Source organism: Jaculus jaculus, chromosome 14 (genome assembly GCF_020740685.1).
Source record: "Jaculus jaculus isolate mJacJac1 chromosome 14, mJacJac1.mat.Y.cur, whole genome shotgun sequence".
NCBI lineage: Eukaryota > Metazoa > Chordata > Mammalia > Rodentia > Dipodidae > Jaculus > Jaculus jaculus.
In genome coordinates, this window is record NC_059115.1 from 14267070 (window position 1) to 14285510 (window position 18441).

General features: G+C 52.2%; 3 protein-coding genes across 3 annotated transcripts; 1 reads left to right on the top strand and 2 right to left on the bottom strand.

Annotated features, from left to right (window-relative positions):
* Positions 1-2065: 2065 nt before the first annotated feature.
* On the bottom strand, positions 2066-4483 carry Rpl28 (ribosomal protein L28). The gene is made up of 5 exons (XM_004672675.3): positions 4419-4483; positions 4030-4118; positions 3785-3908; positions 2340-2458; positions 2066-2200 (listed from the first exon to the last, which is right to left on the bottom strand). Exons 2-5 carry the CDS (start codon positions 4108-4110, stop codon positions 2111-2113), a joined length of 414 nt encoding a protein of 137 aa, XP_004672732.1. The 5' UTR covers positions 4111-4118; positions 4419-4483; the 3' UTR covers positions 2066-2110.
* A 3440-nt stretch (positions 4484-7923) lies between these two features.
* Tmem238 (transmembrane protein 238) lies at positions 7924-12485 on the top strand. Its single transcript, XM_045134366.1, has 2 exons — positions 7924-8456; positions 12122-12485. Exon 1 carries the CDS (start codon positions 7924-7926, stop codon positions 8446-8448), a length of 525 nt encoding a protein of 174 aa, XP_044990301.1. The 3' UTR covers positions 8449-8456; positions 12122-12485.
* A 943-nt stretch (positions 12486-13428) lies between these two features.
* Tmem190 (transmembrane protein 190) lies at positions 13429-15065 on the bottom strand. Its single transcript, XM_004672693.2, has 5 exons — positions 14986-15065; positions 14860-14895; positions 13922-14047; positions 13730-13814; positions 13429-13642 (listed from the first exon to the last, which is right to left on the bottom strand). The coding sequence occupies exons 1-5, from the start codon at positions 15041-15043 to the stop codon at positions 13429-13431; spliced, it is 519 nt and encodes a 172-aa protein (XP_004672750.1). The 5' UTR covers positions 15044-15065.
* Between the last annotated feature and the right edge of the window lie 3376 nt (positions 15066-18441).

Consider the following 18441-nt stretch of genomic DNA (forward strand, 5'->3'; position numbering starts at 1 on the left):
GATGCATGTCTGGCTCATTTGTAGTGGCTGGAGGCCCTGGTGTACCCATTCTATGTTTCTTCCTCAAATAAGGCTGGAGAGATTGTTCAGTGGTTAAGGTGCTTGCCTACAAAGGCTGACAACCTGGATTCAATTCTCTAGTATCCAAGTAAGCCAGATACATAAAGACCATGCATCTGGAGTTCATTTGCAGTGTCTAGTGACCCTGGTGCGCCTGTAATCTCTGCTTGCAAATAAATTTTTAAATATATATATATATTTCAAAGTGGAAATTAGGAACAGGGCCTGGAGGCTGTTCCCATGACTTAAGACAGAGCAAAACCAGAGAAAGAGCACTGCTTCCATGGTAAGCCTGACAATCAGCACCAGGGTGAAGGAGACAGAAGCTGAAGATACTCAACACTTACCTAAATACACCCAAGGCTCAGGAAATTTTGCAGAAGAGGGGGGTGGAAAAATTCTAAGAGCCATAGGATGGGACATCATGCCTAGAGGAGCCACCTCCCCTCCATAACTGGCTACTGCTTCCCTACTTCCACAATGTATAGCCCACAATCCCATGGGGAATACCTGCAACTCCACTGAGGGCCACTGTGGAATGGGGACAGAAAGGAGGGAAAGTACCAAGAGGGTTGAAAAGATGGCTTAGCGGTTAAGACAATTGCTTGCAAAGCCTAACGACCTGTTTGTTTCCCCAGGACCCATATAAAGCCAGATGCACAAAGTGGTACATGTATCTGGAGTTCAGTGGCAGTAGCTGGAGGCTCTAGCACATACATCCATTCTGTCTCTTCTCTCTGCAAACATATGAATAGTTATTTAAAAAAAAAAAGAAGATGGTACCAACACATTATTCACAGGGCTGGAGAGATGTCTTAGCTGTGAAGGCACTTGCCCAAAAAGCCAAAGGACCCAGGTTCAATTCCCCAGGACCCATGTAAGCCAGATGCACAAGGGGGTACACAGATCCGGAGTTTATTTGCAGTGGTTATAGGCCCTTGCAGGCCTATTCCTTCTCTCCAAAAAATTTTAAAGGATCACAACTGGGTGTGGTGGTATAGTCCTTTCATCAGAGGAAGAGGATTTGTGTGTGTTGAAGACCACCCTGAGACTAAAGAGTAAATTCTAGGTTAGCCTGAGCTACAGACCCTAGAGTGCCACCCTGCCCAGCTGGGGACATCCAATTTCTGCCTACTGAGATTACAGGTGTGCAGTACACCTGCTATACGTGGTGCTATGAATCTATCCCAGGGCCTCCTGTACACTAGGAAAGTACTCCACCAACTCAACCACATGGCTAGCTCCCTTTATGTAAGATCTCTCACTATAAGATCTCTCACTAAGTAACATAGGCTGGACTTGAACATGGGCAGCAGCATGCTACCTCTGACACTCGACTTGAATATCTATCCTATTGCATCAGTATGTTTTACAGGCAGGTGTATTAAACACTTATCTGGATGTAAGTCATCATTGTTTGTTCTCAAAGCCTAAGGACTCACGGTCGACTTTCCAGGCCCCATATAAGCCAGGTGCAGTAAGTGATGCAAGCATGTGCACATGGGGATGCATGCGTCTGGAGTTCTTTGATTGCCATGGCTGGAGGCAGATGCACCAGGGATTCAATATATTCATATCTACTGGCCAGGAGTCTGCAGCCATTTGTTCTCCATGACTTGTGTCTAAGATGGTCTACATCAGTGCCCAACCCTAAGATATGCACTCTCAATTCACTGCTCATGTCTCAAAGCTTCAAATTAGGAGCCCCATTGGTCCTGTATACTTCAGGCAGAAGATGCTTCCTCCCTCTATCTACAGGGAGGAGGGCTTGTCTAGTAAAGTTTTGGTGAATTTTTATGCACTCAGAAAGGAACCACGATATTAGACCACAGGATAGGAGGCCTCTTCTGAAAGGCTGTATTCCCAACCCCTCCTTCATGAGAAGACCAGACATCCCTTTGGATGAATAAGCGCAATGCTTTAAAAATCTTGGGGACACAGCCCAAATGACCACATACAGGGCCAGTTCAAGGAGCAACACAAAAGGGAGGCCCAGTGGCCGTGGTTGAGAAAGTCAGTGGACTCTTTATTGCTTCTAGGGGCACAGGGCTCAGGAGCTCTTAGTGGGCCGGGTCCGCTTCCTCTTCACCACCACAGGCTTCTGGCTGCGCAGAATGGCACTGGCTCTTCGGATGGCTGCCTAAAGGGTAGGATAGGGTCAGGGTCTCAGCTTACCCACTCATAAGACCCCTTGCTGCCTTGCTTCTGGGGCTGTGAGCAGCTGCCCCACGTTGGTATTCAGAGACGCCTCCCCAGCCACCAAGAAGAGCACCACTCACCATGCGCAGGTCAGGGCGGTACTTGTTCTTGCGGATCATGTGTCTGATGCTGCTGAGGGTGGCCCTCGCATTCTTGTTGATGGTGGTCCGCACATAGGAGGTGGCTGGCTTCCGCTGGCCTAGTTTGGGGGGGGGGTGCACTAGACATCAGTACACCTCACTCTAAGAACCTAAGCACCTCTAGCCAGCTGTGTCAGCTTTGCAGTGACCTTGTTTCTAAACACACACCATTCAGCAGACACTCACTGGGTCACACCACAGATCGGTCTCAAACAAAACCCAAAAGCCCTTCCTACCTTAAAAAAAAAAAAAAAAAGATTGGGCCAGAAGAATGGCTCAGCAGGTAAGGCACTTGCCTGCAAATCCTAAGGACCTGGATTAAATTCCCCAGTAAAGCCAGATACACAAGGTGGCACATACATCTGGAGTGTTTGCAGTGACTAGAGGCCCTTGGGTGCCCATTCTCTTTTTCTCTCACAAACTTAAAAAAAAAAAAAAAATTAAAAAAAATCAAAAAAAGTATCTGGGTGTGGTAGCGCAGGGGTTTGATCCCAGCACTCGGGAGGCAGACATTGAGGATCGCTGTGAATTTGAGGCCACTCTGAGATAGTAAATTCCAGGCCAGCCTGAGCTAGTAACTAACCCTACCTCAAAGAAAAAAAAATTAGAAGAAATGTGCTTTTTACATACTGAGTATGTCCATAGCTAATAACATATAGATATGTAAATTAAAAAAAAAAAAACAAGAAAACCCAAATTCGGACTGGAGAGATGATTCAGCAGTTAAGGCACTTGCTTGCAAAGCTTAAGGATGGGGGTTACATTTCCCAGTACCCAGGTAAAGCCAGATCACTAAGTGGCATATGCATCTGGAGTTCTGTCTGCCTCTCTCAAATAAATAAAATCCCAAATGAAAAAGCCACTTGGGGACCTCAAACTGATCATCCTCTGCCTCAAGTACTTAAGAGGTCAACTGTCTTTCTGAATGTCTATGTGTAGAATGGGAAGGGGGTTCCCAGCCAATATGTGATCTCCATGTAGGAGTGAACAAGCAGCTTCCCTGTTTCTCTTATCTGTGAAATCAGGGCTACTCACCACTGAGTTCTCTTGAGAATCTAACCTAAAATCATTACACAACTGTACTTCCCTCACAGAGTCTCTGTGAGCCAGTTACCTGGAGAGAGCCATGGAACCTGTGCTTCTCTGGGTGGCCCCTCTGGGGGGGGGGTGTGTGTCAGGAGTTTCCCAGGACAACCACAACAACCCAGGTGCTACATGTCACGGCTCACACTTTTAATCTCGGCACTCGGGAGGCAGAAGTAGGAGGATCGCTGTGAGCTCGAGGCCACCCTGAGACTACAGAGTGAATTCCAGGTCAGCCTGGGCTAAAGACCCTACCTCGACAAACGAAAAAAGGGGGAACCTGGTGTGTATAAAAAGCTCACCGGATCTCCGCTTCATGACCACGACGACCCCTTTGCCGTCGGCGGCAGGCTCCACTCCCACGGTCTTGCGGTGAATCAGCCCGTTGTAGCGGAAGGAGTTGCGGGCCTTCAGATTATTGGGCTCCTGGGTGGGAGGAACAAGAGATGGTGATCTTGGGCGTGGAGGTCCTCCGAGGGACTTGTCCTGGGTCACCACACGCTCCCTCCCTACCCCCGCCGAGTCCAGGCGCTCTGGCCCCACTTACGGTGCTGTACGTCTGCTTGTTCCTCTTGATCAGGAAACTGGAGCAGTTCCGCACGACCATCCATTGCAGATGCGCGGACATGGCGGCGACTGCGGAGACACCCGGCGCGTCAGACCGACAAGAAATCAAGGCGAAACCGAACGGGGTTACGGCCACCTGACCCTGGTCAGGCACGGCTGAGGGACCCTAGGCAGGGAGCCGAACTAGGGCTGCCGCGACCGTAGGGAATGAGAGGGTGGAGGGGGAACCTGAGACCCCACTTCCGGCAGCGGAGTTGGGGGGGGGGTCATCAATGAAGTTCGGGCAGAAAGCAAGAAGTTAATTACGGGTCAAATACAATGGGGACGAGATGGCTACCACGAGGGGCGACCGCGAGGCCTCACACTCACCTCCTCACGCGACGGCGGCCGGAGACGGAAAGAGGCACGCAAGGGGCGGGACGATGGCTTTAATATCGCAACGCATTTCCGCTTCCTCTCGGGGCTCCTCCGAAACCTCCCGCTGGGCTTCCTGCGTTCCTCTGGTTCCGCCTCCGAGACGACAGATCGCACCGTTCGGCTACTTCCGCCGACTCGTAGCGTACAGCTCGGCAACCTTCGGAAAACTTCGGCTGGGGATCCGGGAGGGGGCGGGGTTAGCGTGTTCTTGGGGAAAGTTTTCCGAACCCTGCGACTGCAAAGCGAGAAGTGTCCGGACCTGTGTTTCTGGGTGGCATCTCGGTGGTTACTGATCAGCCAGCGTTTCGCACGTTGGGCGCTAAATAAACACTTTGAGACAGGGTTTGCTATTTAGGCTGCTTCGAATTCAGGTTCTCATGCCCCGGGGATAAAAGCTTGTTTCTTGAGTAATTGTGTGAAGTGTAGCTAAAGTGCCTTCAGGTCGTTCTGAGATTCTTCGTCAATCCTCGGCTCTATCCCGAGGGCCATCCGTTTTACTCTGTTACTCTTGCTTGTCTCGGATGTGTTCGCAAATAATCGGTCTCCATTCGGCCACCTTTGGCTAATCCAGGCAGTCGGTTCTCGCCAGTATTTTTCTCCCCCTCCAGTATTCTTATTTATCTACATAAACAATATTTTCTTTTTAAATTTTTATTTATTTGCAAGCAGAGAGAAGAGAGACAAGACGACCAGGGCCTCCAGGCACTGCAAACAAACTCCAGATGCATATTCCACTTTTTTTTTAAATTAAACTTTCTTTTTTATTTAGCCGGGCATGGTAGCGCACACCCAGCAATGCGGGGGCAGAAGTTGGAGAATCCACCAGTTCGAGGCCACCCTGAGACTACATAGTGAATTCCAGGTCAGCCTGGGCTAGAGTGAGCCCCTACCTCTAAAAAAAAAAAAAAAAACTCCAGCCCCATGCGCCACCTGGTGCATCTGGCTTACATGGGTCCTTTGGCTTTGCAGGCAAGCGCCTTAACTGCTAAGCATTTCTCCAGCCCCAATATATTCTTTTTTATAGTAATATTTCTTTATTTACTTACTTATTTGCAAGCAGAGAGATAGATGGACGTGTCAGTGCCTCCAGCCACTGTAAAGGGACTCCAGCAGCATGTGCCACTTTGTGCATCTGGCTTTATGTGTGTACTGAGGAATCGAACCCAGGCAGTTAGCCTTTGCAGGCAAGTATCTTTAACCATTAAGCCATCTTTCCAGCACCTCTGCCAGTATTCTTGAAATACACCCTGAAAATGTTGAGACTTGAGGGACCCTAAACAGAAGTCTATTATAGTCTGCCATCCCAGGGGAGTGTAGGTTCCCTCTAGGGGCAACATTGTGGAAGAAGTGCTTTAGTCTGACAGCTCTTGGTTCCCCCATAGGATTCTCTGGAAGTAAATTTTCTGTTGTGAAGAGCCTTAGGGAGCAGGAGACTTGTCTTAGATTTCTGTGTCCCCAGACTCACCAAACTGAAATTTAGTTATTTATTCTTTAATAAAGACAGAGAGAAAGAGAGGCAGAGAGAGAAAGAATGAGCGTGCCAGGGCCTTTCAGCTGCTGTGAACAAACTCCAGACCTGTGTGCATGTGTGACGTTGCATGCTTGTGTCACTGTGCATCCAGTTCATTTGGGACCTGGAGATTTGAATAGGCGTTCTTAGGCTTTGCAGGCAAGCACCTTAAACTCCAAGCCATCTCTCCAGCCTGGAATCTTTTTTTAATAAAAAATATTTTTAGAGGACAGGTGTGGTGGTGCACACCTTTAATCCCATTACTTGGGAGGCAGGGGTAGGAGGGTCATTGTGAGTTCAAGGCTACCCTGAGACTACATTGTGAATTCCAGGTCAACCTGAGCTAGAGTGAGACCCTACCTTGAAAAACCAAAACAAAATTAAAAATATTTTATTTATTTGACCTTGAATTCCTGATCCTCTTGCCTCTGCCTCTTCAGCAATTTCTTACCAGTGCGCATCACCAGAAGCAGAAAGAGCAAGAGAGAATGGACACGCCAGGGTCATCAGCCACTGAAAACAAACTACATGTATATGTGCCACCTTGTGTATCTGGCTCACATGGGTCCTGGGGAATTGAACCTGGGTCCTCAGGCTTTGCAGACAAGTGCCTTAATAGCTTCACCATCTCTCCAGCCCCCAAAGTGGAATCTTTTGAACAAAAGGAGTACAGTGCTTTGTACTTGCCCCTTGTGTTGGAATTACACTTGGGAACTCCTTGTCATTAACAAATTCTGTGTCTGTTGGTGTGCCTTGGGTTCATTCGTCACAAGGCCAGATACACAGGAGATCCCAGGTTTTGGTTCCTTTTGAGAGAAAGGAACTTTTTTTTTCTGGGGTGGGGGTATTCAAGACAGGGTCCTACTCCAGCCCAGGCTAACCTTGAACTCACACTGTAGTCCCAGGCTGGCCTCAAACTAACGGCAATCTGCCAACCTCAGCCTCCTGAGTACTGGGATTAAAGGCCTGCATCACCATGCCTGGCTGAGAGAAAGGAACTTTTAGCTCCTGCAGATCCTATATTTCCTCCATGCAGCACCCTAATCATTGATGATTCTCTTCTCTGCATCATGTGTGTGTTTGCATGCCTTGCCTTCTATCTTGAGACATGGGTTTTTGTTTTGTTTTGTTTTGTTTTTTTGGTTTTTCGAGGTAGCTCAGGCTGACCTGGAATTCACTATGTAGTCTCAGGGTGGCCTCGAACTCATGGCGATACTCCTACCTCAGCCTCCCTCCGAGTGCTGGGATTAAAGGCGTGCGCCACCATGCCTGGCTTGCCTTGTACTTTTTAAAAAATATTTTACTTCAGTTATTAGAAAGAGTCAGATAGAGAAAGAATGGCCACGAGCTGGGTGGGGTGGCACACGCCTTTAATCCTAGCGCTTGGGAGGCTGATGTAGGAGGATCGCCCTAAGTTCAAGGCCACCCTGCGACTATATAGTGAATTGCAGGTCAGCCTGGGGTAGAGTGACACTCTACGTTAAAAAAAAAAATGAGAAAGAATGGCCACATCAAGGCCTCCAGCCACTTCAAATGAACTCCAGACGCATGTGCCACCATGTGCAGCTGGCTTATGTGGGTTCTGTGGACTCGAGCCTAGGTCCTTAGGCTTCATAGGCAAGCGCCTTAACCACTGAGGCATCTCTCCGGCTCCCCTGCCTCATACTTCTTGATGGGCAGGGGACCTGAGGAGCCAGCTGCCCCCCACCACACACCCCGCCCAGACATCTGAACCACACAGGCCTTCAGCATAGGAACCTTAGCCAGGACTCCAAAGCCAGGTTGAGAGCTGTGCCAGTCCCGCTCAGGTGACCAGGCAGGCAGGCAGGCGCTGGGCACACCTGGCGCCGTCCTCTGACCCCGCCCAGGGCAGCCGCACCCCCATCCCTCCCCACCCCCAGAACGTTCCCTGGAAGCCGGCGGACCGCGGGGCCTGGGCCGAGGGCCATGGCGGTGGCTCCGGCCGTGTGCGGCTCGCAGGCCTCCCCTCCGGGAGCCGGGTCCCCGGCGGCGTCCACCCCCGCTCCGGCGTCCGGCCTGGGCCGCTGCCGCGTGGCGCTGCTGCTGGCCGTGGCGCTGGACGTGGCGGGCATGGCGGCGCTGCTGACCGGAGTGTTCGCTCAGCTGCAGGTGCGCGGCCGCGACTTCGGAGACCTGCTCATCTACTCGGGCGCCCTGCTCGTCTTCCTGAGCCTGCTCGGCTGGATCCTCTGGTACACGGGCAACATCGAGATCTCGCGCCAGGAGCTCGAGCGCGACTACGGCCTGAGGCCCACGGCGCTCGCCCGCCTCGCTCGCAAGCTGTCCCGCCGCTGGTCGGCGCCCGCCGCCGCCGCGGGCTCCCGGCTCACCTCGGGGCCTCGCGGAGCGCGCGCGGCCGCTGCCCGCGCGCCCCAGCCGTCCCGCCGCGTGCGCCTGCAGCTCGCCACGCTCGAGGCCGCGCCCGGGCCGGCGGGAGCTGGCGGCGAGTGAGCCCCCAGGTGAGGCGGAGCCCGGACACGCGCACCCCCCCTCCGACCGCATGGGGTCCAGGGGAGAGAGAGGAAGAGGGAGCCGAGAGCTCCACTGGAGACTCCAGAGGCAGCAAAGCCGGGCTCGCTTGGGTGGGAGAAACCTTGCTGCTGCGGGGCGCGGGCGGGGTCTCGTGGTGCCTGGATCTCTGAGGTCATCACTCTTTTTAAAAAATATGTATTTGTTTATTTGAGGGCTGGAGAGATGGCTCAGCGGTTATGAGCTTGCCTGTGAAACCTAAGGATCCCGGTTCGAGGCTCGATTCCCCAGGACCTACGTTAGCCAGATGCACAAAGGGGCGCACGCGTCTGGAGTTCGTTTGCAGTGGCCAGAGGCCCTGGCGCACACATTCTCTCTCTCTGCCTCTTTCTCTGTCACTCTCAAATAAATAAATAAACATAAAACAAATTTTTTTTAAAAAACTTATTTTAGGGCTGGAGAGATGGCTTAGCGGTTAAGCGCTTGCCTGTGAAGCCTAAGGACCCCGGTTCGAGGCTCGGTTCCCCAGGTCCCACGTTAGCCAGATGCACAAGGGGGCGCACGTGTCTGGAGTTCGTTTGCAGAGGCTGGAAGCCCTGGCGCGCCCATTCTCTCTCTCTCCCTCTATCTGTCTTTCTCTCTGTGTCTGTCGCTCTCAAATAAATAAATAAATAAATAAAAATTAAAAAAATAAAAATAAATAAATAAATAAAACTTATTTTAAATAAACTGAGAGGGAGGGAAAGAATGGGTGCACCAGTGCCTCTCCAGCCACTGCAAACGATCTCGAGACACATGCGCGTGGGCCCTGGGGAATCCTGGGTTCTTTGGTTAAGGCATCTTTCCAGCCCCGTCATCACTCTTCTTCTTCTTCTTTTCTTAGTGTATTTATTTATTTATTTGAGAGAGAGGAAGATAGAAAGAGGGAATGGGTGCACCAGGGTCTCCAACCACTGCATGATGAACTCGACGCATGTGCCCCCTTATGCATCCGGCTTACATGGGTACTGGGGAATCAAACCGCGATACTTAGGCTTAGCAGGCAAATGTCTCAACCACTAAGCCATTTCCCCAGCCCTCTTCTCTTTAAAAAAAAAAAAAAAAAATTTATTTTTATTTGAGAGAGAAAGAATGGACACGCCAGGGCTTCCAACCTGCGAACGAACTCCAACTGGCTTACGTGGGTCCTGGAGAGTCGAACCAGGATCCTCTGGCTTTGCAGGCAAACGCCTTAACCACTAAGCCATCTCTCCAACCCCCGGTCATCTCTCTTGACTGACCATCCCCATTTTACCAGGGTAGTGAAATGAGGCCCTGAACGATGGCACCTTTGTACTATGTGCAGATAGGTGGAAGAGCCCATGTTGTCCTCACAAGTAGTCCTATCCGAAGGAAAAGGACCAATGGAGCTGCGTGTGTTGGCGCATGCCTTTAATCCCAACATTTGGGAGGCAGAGGTAGGAGGATCGCCATGAATTCAAGGCCACCCTGAGATGACATAGTGAATTCCAGGTCAGCCTGAGCTAGAGTGAGACCCTACCTCAAAAAAAAAAACAAAAAACAAAAAAACAGAAAAGGACCAATAGGGACAAGGGTGAGTGAAGCCATCTTCATTTCAGCCCTTCTCTCTCGATTCTACCTTCCACTATGTAGGGTCTGTAACCCTCTGTGGTCTCCCCACAAGGTCAAAACCATAGTCCACAAAAATGGAAGGAAAAACTGTGAGAATTATTGTATATGACCCTTGTACAGTTCTGAGAAGATGGGTGCATTGGTTGAGGGCTGTCCATGAGTTCCAGGCCAGCCTGGGACTACACAGTGATTCCAGGTCATCCTGGGCTAGAGCCCATTCAGGAGGCAGAGGCACCAAGTTTTAGGCCAGCAAAGGACCCAGGTTTGATTCCCCAGTACCCACATAGAGTCTCGCTCTAGTCCAGGCTGACCTGGAATTCACTATGTAGTCTCAGGTTGTCCTTGAACTCTCAGCAGTCCTCCTACCTCTGCCTCCCAAGTGCTGGAATTAACCTTCTTTGAGACAGGTCTCTTAACTGCAAACAAACTGCCCCCTAGCTTCAGATATTCCTGGCTCCACCTTCCGTTATTCGGATCACAGACACATGCACAGCATTGCGTGTAGCTCTATGTGAGTGCTGGGGAATTGAACCTGGGGGCCAGCAGAGTTTGCAAGCAAGCACCTTTAACCACTCAGCCATCTCCCCAGCCCCAGGTTTGTTTGTTTTTAATTTTTTATTTATTTGCAAGCAGAGAGAGATAGAAGGGAGACAAAGAGGGCTGGAGAGATGGCTTAGTGGTTAAGCGCTTGCCTGTGAAGCCTAAGGACCCCGGTTCGAGGCTCGATTCCCCAGGACCCACATTAGCCAGATGCACAAGGGGGCGTATGTGTCTGGAGTTCGTTTGCAGAGGCTGGAAGCCCTGGTGTGCCCATTTCTTTCTCTCTCTCTCTGCCACTCCCAAATAAATAAATAAAATAAACAAAAAAAAAATGTTTAAAAAAATAAAAAAAAAAGAAGGGAGGCAAAGAGAATGAGTGCACTGCAGATTCCAGATGCCAGATGCATCCACCACCTTGTACATCTGGCTTTTTATGGGTACTGGGGAATGAAACTTGGGTCGTTAGGCTGTGAAGGCAGGCACCTTAACCACTGAGCAATCACCATAGCCCATTTTTGCTTTTTTTTTTTTTTTTCTGAACAAGTTCTCATACTTTGTAGCCTCAAACTGGCATCCAACTCAAGATCCTCTGCCCCAGCCTCCTCCGTGTTGGGACTGCAGGCATGCATCACCACGCCCAGCTTTTCTGTCCTCCATCTCTGTTTGCTCCCTCTGTTCTTGTTCCCTGTTACTGTGACTCCTTGGGTCTCATCTCTGCGCCACTATTTCTCCCTGCCCCTACCTTTCCCTACCACACTCTTGCCATCTTGTTTCAGTGGATTCTGATGAGCTAAAGGTACACATATTTGTGGGCTGGAGAGATGGCTTAGCAGTTAAGGAGCCTGCCTGCAAAGCCTAAGGACCTGGGTTTGATTCCTCAATACCCACATAAAGCCAGATACACAAGGTGGTGCATGTGTCTGGAGTTTATCTGCAGTGGCCAGAGGCCCTGCCATACCTATTCTCAACCTATCTGCCTCTTTCTCTCCCTCCCTCTCTCAAATAAATAATAGCTGGGTGTGGTGGTGCACACCGTTAATCCCAGCACTTGGGAGGCAGAGGTAGGAGGATCACCATGAGTTTGAGGCCGCTCTGAGACTACATAGTGAATTCCAGGTCAGCCTGAGCTAGAGTGAGACCCTACCTCAAAAAAGCAAAATAAATAAATGAATAAATAAACTGGGCATGGTAGCGCACACCTTTAATCTCAGCACATCAGAGGCAGAGGTAAGGAGGACTGCCGTGAGTTCGAGGCTACCCTGAGACTACATAGTAAATTCCAGGGGAGCCTGGGCTAAAGCAAAACCCTATCTCGGGAAACTAATAAATAAATTTTTTTTAAAAGAAGAAAATGGAGATGAGCAAGAGTGTGTAACAGTTAGTGAAGGGATTCCTACCCTGCATTAGGGACAGGGTCTGGGAACACAGGGACAGAGAAAGAGCAGTCCCTTAGCAGCCACTAACTCCACCCTCCCTCCTGCAGATGACCTCACCAGCAGGACCTGACTGAGATGTACAGCCGCTGTTCCTTGCATCAGCCAGCCACCAGGATACCCAGCTGTCCATTGCTCACTTGGATAAATGGCTTGGCCTTGGAGCACTAGTTGCCTGTCTGGGGGAGAACTTGCACTGGTGAGGGTGGGAGGGATCAAGCTTCCTGCCAGGGCTGGGAGCACACCCAACAAGAAGGATGTCCCTGCCCTTGGATCCCTGGAGCCACTGAGGAGAGAGGAGCCTGATTTCCCAGCGGCCCTATACAGCAGAGGCCACGATCTTTGAGCCCAGGCTTCCCTGTGATGGTTTGGGTCCTCCCTGAAGTAGACATAAAAATACACTGGCATTGCAAAGTGTTTACTGCAGGCGGCCCTCAAAGAGCCCTGTTGGTTCAGGTCTGACATACCTGAGGGCTCGGAGGAAGGGGGGTTTGTTGGGCTACGAGTCTGGAACCAGAACCAGACCACAGCACATGTCCAAGAAAATGTATGCTGGCCAGTGGGGCGTCTGGATGGCGCCCACACTTTTCTGTATCCGCTCACACATTAATGTGGAAAGAAGCCCATAAGAAAAGTGGAGTGAGGGTCCTCAATGAGAGGTACTTTCTTCAGCAGGACAGCTGAGGGACACACGTTTCCATGGCCATGTGTGTTTCTGCCACCCCTAATCTGCCCTCCTCCCCACTTCAGGCCTACTTGGTGGCAGCTTCGACATGTTTCCCAGCCCAGCACCCCCTCAGGGCTCTTCCAACTGAGCCTAGCCCCCCTGAAACTCAGATCCACCGATTTCCCCCCAGAACCCATTCATTCTAGATCCATAAGGCTCACACCCTCCATAACCACGACCCATTTGCCCCGTGCACAGTCCGCTCCATGCAAGGTTGCCACCGAGCCACCACCTGCGTCCGGTGAATGTCCAGAAGAGAGCCAGGTGTGGTGGCTCACACTAGAATCTGGCACACGGGAGGCTGACATAGGAGAATCACAGTGAGTTTGAGGCCAACCTGGCTACAGAATGAATTCCAAGTCTGCCTAGGCTACAGTGAGACCTTGCCCACACCCATCCAAAGATAAAAAGAGACCCACGCCCGCCAGGCATGGTGGCGCACGCCTCTAATCCAGGCACTCAGGAGGCGGAGGTAGGAGGATCGCCATGAGTTCGAGGCCACCCTGAGACTACATAGTGACTTCCAGGTCAGCCTGAGCTAGAGTGAGGCCCTACCTAAAAAAAAAACAAAAACAGAGAAACACGCATCTATATGCCATATCTGTATTTTGGAGTCCTCCAGAGGTACCCCTAGTCGTCTTCATCTCCCTCTGTTTCTTCACCTCCACCTTCTGTCACTTCCCCTTCCCCTGAGGCATCCATCCCCTCCGTGGGCCCAGGGACTGGTGTGCCAGCTGCGGACCCTCTCTTGTCTTTGGACAGCAGGGAGACTGATGGTGACAGGTCGCCACATTTACCCCGCAGAATCTGCGGCATAGGCAGCATGTCTCGGCGTTTGGCCCACCTGGTAGGGAAGGAGATACGCTCAGCCTGGCCCACCTGTACCTTGTGGGGTACCAGCACCCCACCCTGTGTGCCCTGGCCTGCTCACCAGAAGAGGCAGATGCTGGAGGTCAGGAAGAGCAGCCCTCCGCAGGACCAGCCCAAGGCTGACATGTGCTTCCTGCGCATGCTTTCTGGAAAAGGGGAAGGCGGAGGTCCAGGGATCCAGCAAGCCCGCCCTCCCCCAGCCCTCGGGGTAACCCATCTTCTAGCCACTTGCTCCCAGCTTCTGGCCACTCACCATCCGGACGCTGGTGATAACAGACCCCATCTCTGTAGCAGCATTGCAAGCGCAGGCAGAGGTTGGGGTTCCCGATGGCTGCCTGACCCCCACAGCTCTCTCTGTCCCACACATCTCCTTCACAGCCTGTGGAGGGGGGGGGGCGCTACATTGTTACAGAGCTGACCCAGCCGACTACAGACCCCAAGGTCTCAAGGCCAGGTTGTGGGACTTGTGTCTGGGCCACTCTTTTTTTTTTTTTTTTTTAATTTTTTATTTATTTATTTGAGAGTGACAGACACAGAGAGAAAGACAGATAGAGGGAGAGAGAGAGAATGGGCGCGCCAGGGCTTCCAGCCTCTGCAAACGAACTCCAGACGCGTGCGCCCCCTTGTGCATCTGGCTAACGTGGGACCTGGGGAATCGAGCCTCGAACCAGGGTTCTTAGGCTTCACAGGCAAGCACGTAACCACTAAGCTGTCTTTCCAGCCCTGGGCCACTCGTTTTAAGACTTAAATTGGGCCTGGTGTGGTGGTGCGTGCCTTTAATCCCAGCACTCAGGAGGCAGAAGTAGGAGGATTGCTGTGAGTTCAAGGCCACCCTGAGACTACAGAATGAATTCCAGGTCAGCCTGGGCCAGAGTGAGACCCTACCTCTAAAAACAAAAAACAAAACAAAAAAAAAGACTTAAGTTGGGAAGGGGTAACCTTTCTCAGACTCAGGAGTCCAGGCTGCAGCCCTTCATCTTTAAACCTGAGGATCCAGAACCCCAGCCTTCCCCTCACAGCCAGGAGTACAGACTCAGGGGTCCAGGCCCAGCCTTCCTTTCCTCACACCCAGGGCTCCAGGCCCCACTCCTTGATCAGCTCTGGGAAGCCAGGTCTAGCCTTATCTTTCAGATCCTGAGATCCAGTTTGAGGTCCCCTCCCTGAAGCCCCAAAATTTAATTTCCCACTCACTCCATGGGTAGAAGAATCCCTGGATTCCACTCGCATCTGTGAGAGAAAAAGATGCTGGTTTAGGGGTCGGGTGGCCGCGGAGGGGGCCCCACCTTCACCCCCTCATGTTCTCACCGGCTCCCTCACCTACTGAGCCCTGCATAAGCAGGAAAAGGCCCAATGCTGGAATCCCAGAGCCCACCATGTTGCCTTCTCAGACCTCTTAGGACCTCTGTGAAGAGAGGTCTTGAAGGACAGCACCCTAGAAACAGTGGGGCCCCGCCCCAAAAGCCACAGCCACACAATTCTAAGTTCTGTTGCTAGGGAGTCCCTTCACTGAGGGGCTTACAGGGCAGGATTTCCTGGCCCTGTCATTTCTATCTCAAAAGTAGCTTCCTTAGCACGCGGATAGAGGAGATGGGGTGGGCAGGGGAGCCTCAGGTTTAGAGCCTTCTCAGCGAGGGAAAAGGAAAGGAGAACTCAGGAGAGAGCCTAGGGCTGGCAAATGTCCATCACGGTGGGGATGTGACAGGGCGCAAATCAAATCCGTGGAGAGATCTCCCCACCTTTCCTTCCTAACCCCGAGGAGGCAGCCTGAGGTGATCAAGCCTCAGGAAACCTAGTAACTAGGGAGTCTTTGCCCTTAGCAACCAGGAAGGGGGTCCCAGGACACTGGGGTCTCATTGAGCCCCATTGTTAGAGAAGGTTTCCCCAGAAACCAGCCCACTAGAAGGAGGGGACAGTGGGGGCTGGACCCTGGTGGGGAGGCTCTTGGTCCCATTGACCCCCCCCCCCTTAAGGGAGTCTCACTTCAGACTCCACCAGCTTTCCTCTCTGCTCCTGCTGAGAGTAAGGGAAGGAGCAGAGCTGTCAGGGACTGAGAGTCAGGTCCCCTACCTATAAAGGGGGGGACACACATTGTTTTGTGTTTGATCTCCCCAATGACTGCTATGGGGCCAGCCTTTCAGACAGGAGAAAACCAAATGAGGGGCTGCACTGCTACCATGGTTACCAGTTCATCTCAACTCAGTGTCAGTCAGTATGGCATAGCCAGAAGGAACCTCCATTCTGGAGGACAGTCTGGCTTTGGACCTGGAATCCCGGATCTGAGAGAGGAGGTCTATGATCCAATCTGGGTCTGATGGAGAAGGGCTGACTCCTGTGGTCTAAGAGATCTGGGTCTGAGAGAGGTCTGAATCTAAGGGAAGGTTGGGATCTAGGGAAGCTAATGGAGGAAGGTTGGAACTTGGGCCCCTGGGTCTGAGGGAAGAAAAGCAGGGATCAGGGATCGAGTCGTGGGTCTGAGGGAGGAAGGCTGAGGCCTGGATCTCTGGTTCTGAGGGAGGAGGTCCGGAGCCTGGATTGCTGGGTTTGGGGGAGGAGGGGGTCTGAGGCCAGACCCTGTTTCCCAAGCATCCTGTGAGGCTGACGCCTTCCATACCCATGTCTCCTGTAAACATCCTAAAGGGTGCTGAGTGGGCCTTGGGCTGACTCCCTGACTCCGTCAGAGATGACACAGGTCCGAGGAGGCTCGGCAGGGGGCCCGGGGGTGGGGGTCAGAGGGGCTGTAGGGCTGAGGCCAGGCAGCTGCTGACCGTTTCCTGTGTCAACACCATCTGGACCCACTTCCCAATTCTCTGGATTCCTCAGGGATCAAGGAGGGGGTGGGGGTGCGGCCGCCTAGTGTTGGACTGTGGATTGGGATTGGGGGGGCCCACCGTCAAGGCCCTCACCACTAATGACAGGTTTGAGCTGTTTCTGTGGCTGACCTGCCCCGTCACCCCCTAGAGGCCAGACAAGACCCCCCAGGGACAGACAGACGGACACACACAGCCTGGATATGCTGACATCACACCCAGCCAGCACCACCTCACCCAGGAGCCAGCACACCAGCAGGGTCCCCCTGGCCAGCCCCCCACATGTCAGGGACACAGCCCCAAATATTTCTGAACACTCTGAGGATTTCTGGTTCCTGTCTCTCCATTCTCTGTTTGGGACACCCAAGCAGGACTCCTTAGCACTCTTTTTTTTTTTTTTTTGTTGGCTCATGGTGGGTCTTTGTGGTCCTGTTTCTGTCATTTCTTGGGATTCCCTAACCTTGCCTCTGAGTCTCTCCCTTCCCCTCCTTCCTTCCCTCCTTCTCTTTTTCTCTTGCTGCTCTATCCTGTTTCTCTCTCTGATTTTCATAGAACTAGTGTCCTACCCTTACCCACAGAAGACCAAGGAATCCCTAACCCACTCTATGGTCCTTTTTGTGGTCACCCTGGGGAGGATGAGTCTTACCCACAACCCCCAGGGTGAACAGCCAGGCAGGACTCAAAACTGGCACCAGCCCATGACCTCTGATTTGACCCAGACTCGTTAATTTCCCCAAACTCAGCTCCCCAGAAGGCAAAAGACCCCCAAGTTTTCTTTCTTTCTTTCTTTTCTTTTCTTTTTCTTTTTTTCTTTTTTTTTGAGGTAGGTTCTCAGTCTAGCCTGGACTGACCTAGAACTCTTTCTGTAGTCCAAGGCTGACCTCAAACTCACAGCGATCCTTCTACCTCTGCCTCCGGAGTGCTGGGATTAAATGTGTGTGCCACCCATGCCCCCGTGAACCCCAAGTTTTCTTTCACCTATATGAAAATGAACATTTAGGGTTCCAGATGTGAGGGAGGAGGGCTAAAGTCTAGACCCCCGAGGCTGAGAAAGAGGTCTGGGATCAGGATCCTGTTCTGAGGAAGGAGGTATGGAATGTTGGCTCATAGATCTGAGAGAAGAGAGCTGAAGTCTGGACTCCTGGCTCTTCATAAGAGAGCAGAGTCGAGACTTGGACTCCTGGGCTTGAGGGAGAAGTGACAGGGGTTGGGACACTTGGTCTGGAGAAGGGCTAAGTGCCTAGGGCCCTGAGTCTGAGGGAGGAGGCAGGAAGACTGAAGCCTGGACCCCTGAGTGTGAGGAAGGAGGGCTGGGTCTGAACTTCATGGCCTGAGAAAGAAGGGGTAGGGGGTCTGTACCCCTTGGTCTGAGGGAGTTTTGGGTGAGTGAGTGCCTGCATCCCTGGGGGGGGGGGCTGGCAATTCATAGTCCATAGAATTGCTCCTGGTCTGGCTGCTAGCCCAGTCCCCCATCCCCTCAGGCCAGTCCATTCCCTAGGCTGGTGGCCTGAGTCACCTTGGCTAGCCCCAACGGTCTGGGGGGGGGGGGCTACGTCAGTTCTCCCCTTACTGACGCAGCCTTGGGCCCCCCACGCTGACTCAGCCGGAAACAGGCCCCCTGAGGGGCGGAGACCCAGTGGTCAGAGGCCTGGGTCCCAGCGGGAGCCATAGCTGGGGAGGGCCCCTGGGGGGCCCTTCAAAAGGGGTGGCGTGACAGACCTGGAAAGGGAGCAAAAGAACTCTTACCTGGAGCGATGAGGTCATGTTCCACCATGGGGGGGCTGTGACCTCACCTCCTTGGGGACCTGAGCAGCAGCACCCCCCACTGGGGGTAGATGGGGAGGGGAAGGCTGCTGCCATTCAATCCCGGAGCCCACCCCCAACTCCTACGCAGCAGTCCCAGAGGACAGGCTTGGGGGTTCTGCAGAGAGATCTTTTGAAGTGCTTCTCACCTTTTGTCCTAAGC

What these genes read in the sequence shown, in the direction of transcription:
- Rpl28 (XM_004672675.3), bottom strand. Translation starts at nt 4,110, where the DNA reads ATGTCCGCGCATCTGCAATGGATGGTCGTGCGGAACTGCTCCAGTTTC. An exon ending in ACAAGCAGACGTACAGCACC is followed by an intron (nt 3,909 to 4,029) that starts GTAAGTGGGGCC and finishes CCTCCCACCCAG; the next exon opens with GAGCCCAATAATCTGAAGGC. An exon ending in GGTCATGAAGCGGAGATCCG is followed by an intron (nt 2,459 to 3,784) that starts GTGAGCTTTTTA and finishes CCCCCAAACTAG; the next exon opens with GCCAGCGGAAGCCAGCCACC.
- Tmem238 (XM_045134366.1), top strand. Translation starts at nt 7,924, where the DNA reads ATGGCGGTGGCTCCGGCCGTGTGCGGCTCGCAGGCCTCCCCTCCGGGA.
- Tmem190 (XM_004672693.2), bottom strand. Translation starts at nt 15,043, where the DNA reads ATGGTGGGCTCTGGGATTCCAGCATTGGGCCTTTTCCTGCTTATGCAG. An exon ending in GGGATTCTTCTACCCATGGA is followed by an intron (nt 14,048 to 14,859) that starts GTGAGTGGGAAA and finishes CCCCCTCCACAG; the next exon opens with GCTGTGAAGGAGATGTGTGG. An exon ending in TCCAGCATCTGCCTCTTCTG is followed by an intron (nt 13,643 to 13,729) that starts GTGAGCAGGCCA and finishes CTTCCCTACCAG; the next exon opens with GTGGGCCAAACGCCGAGACA.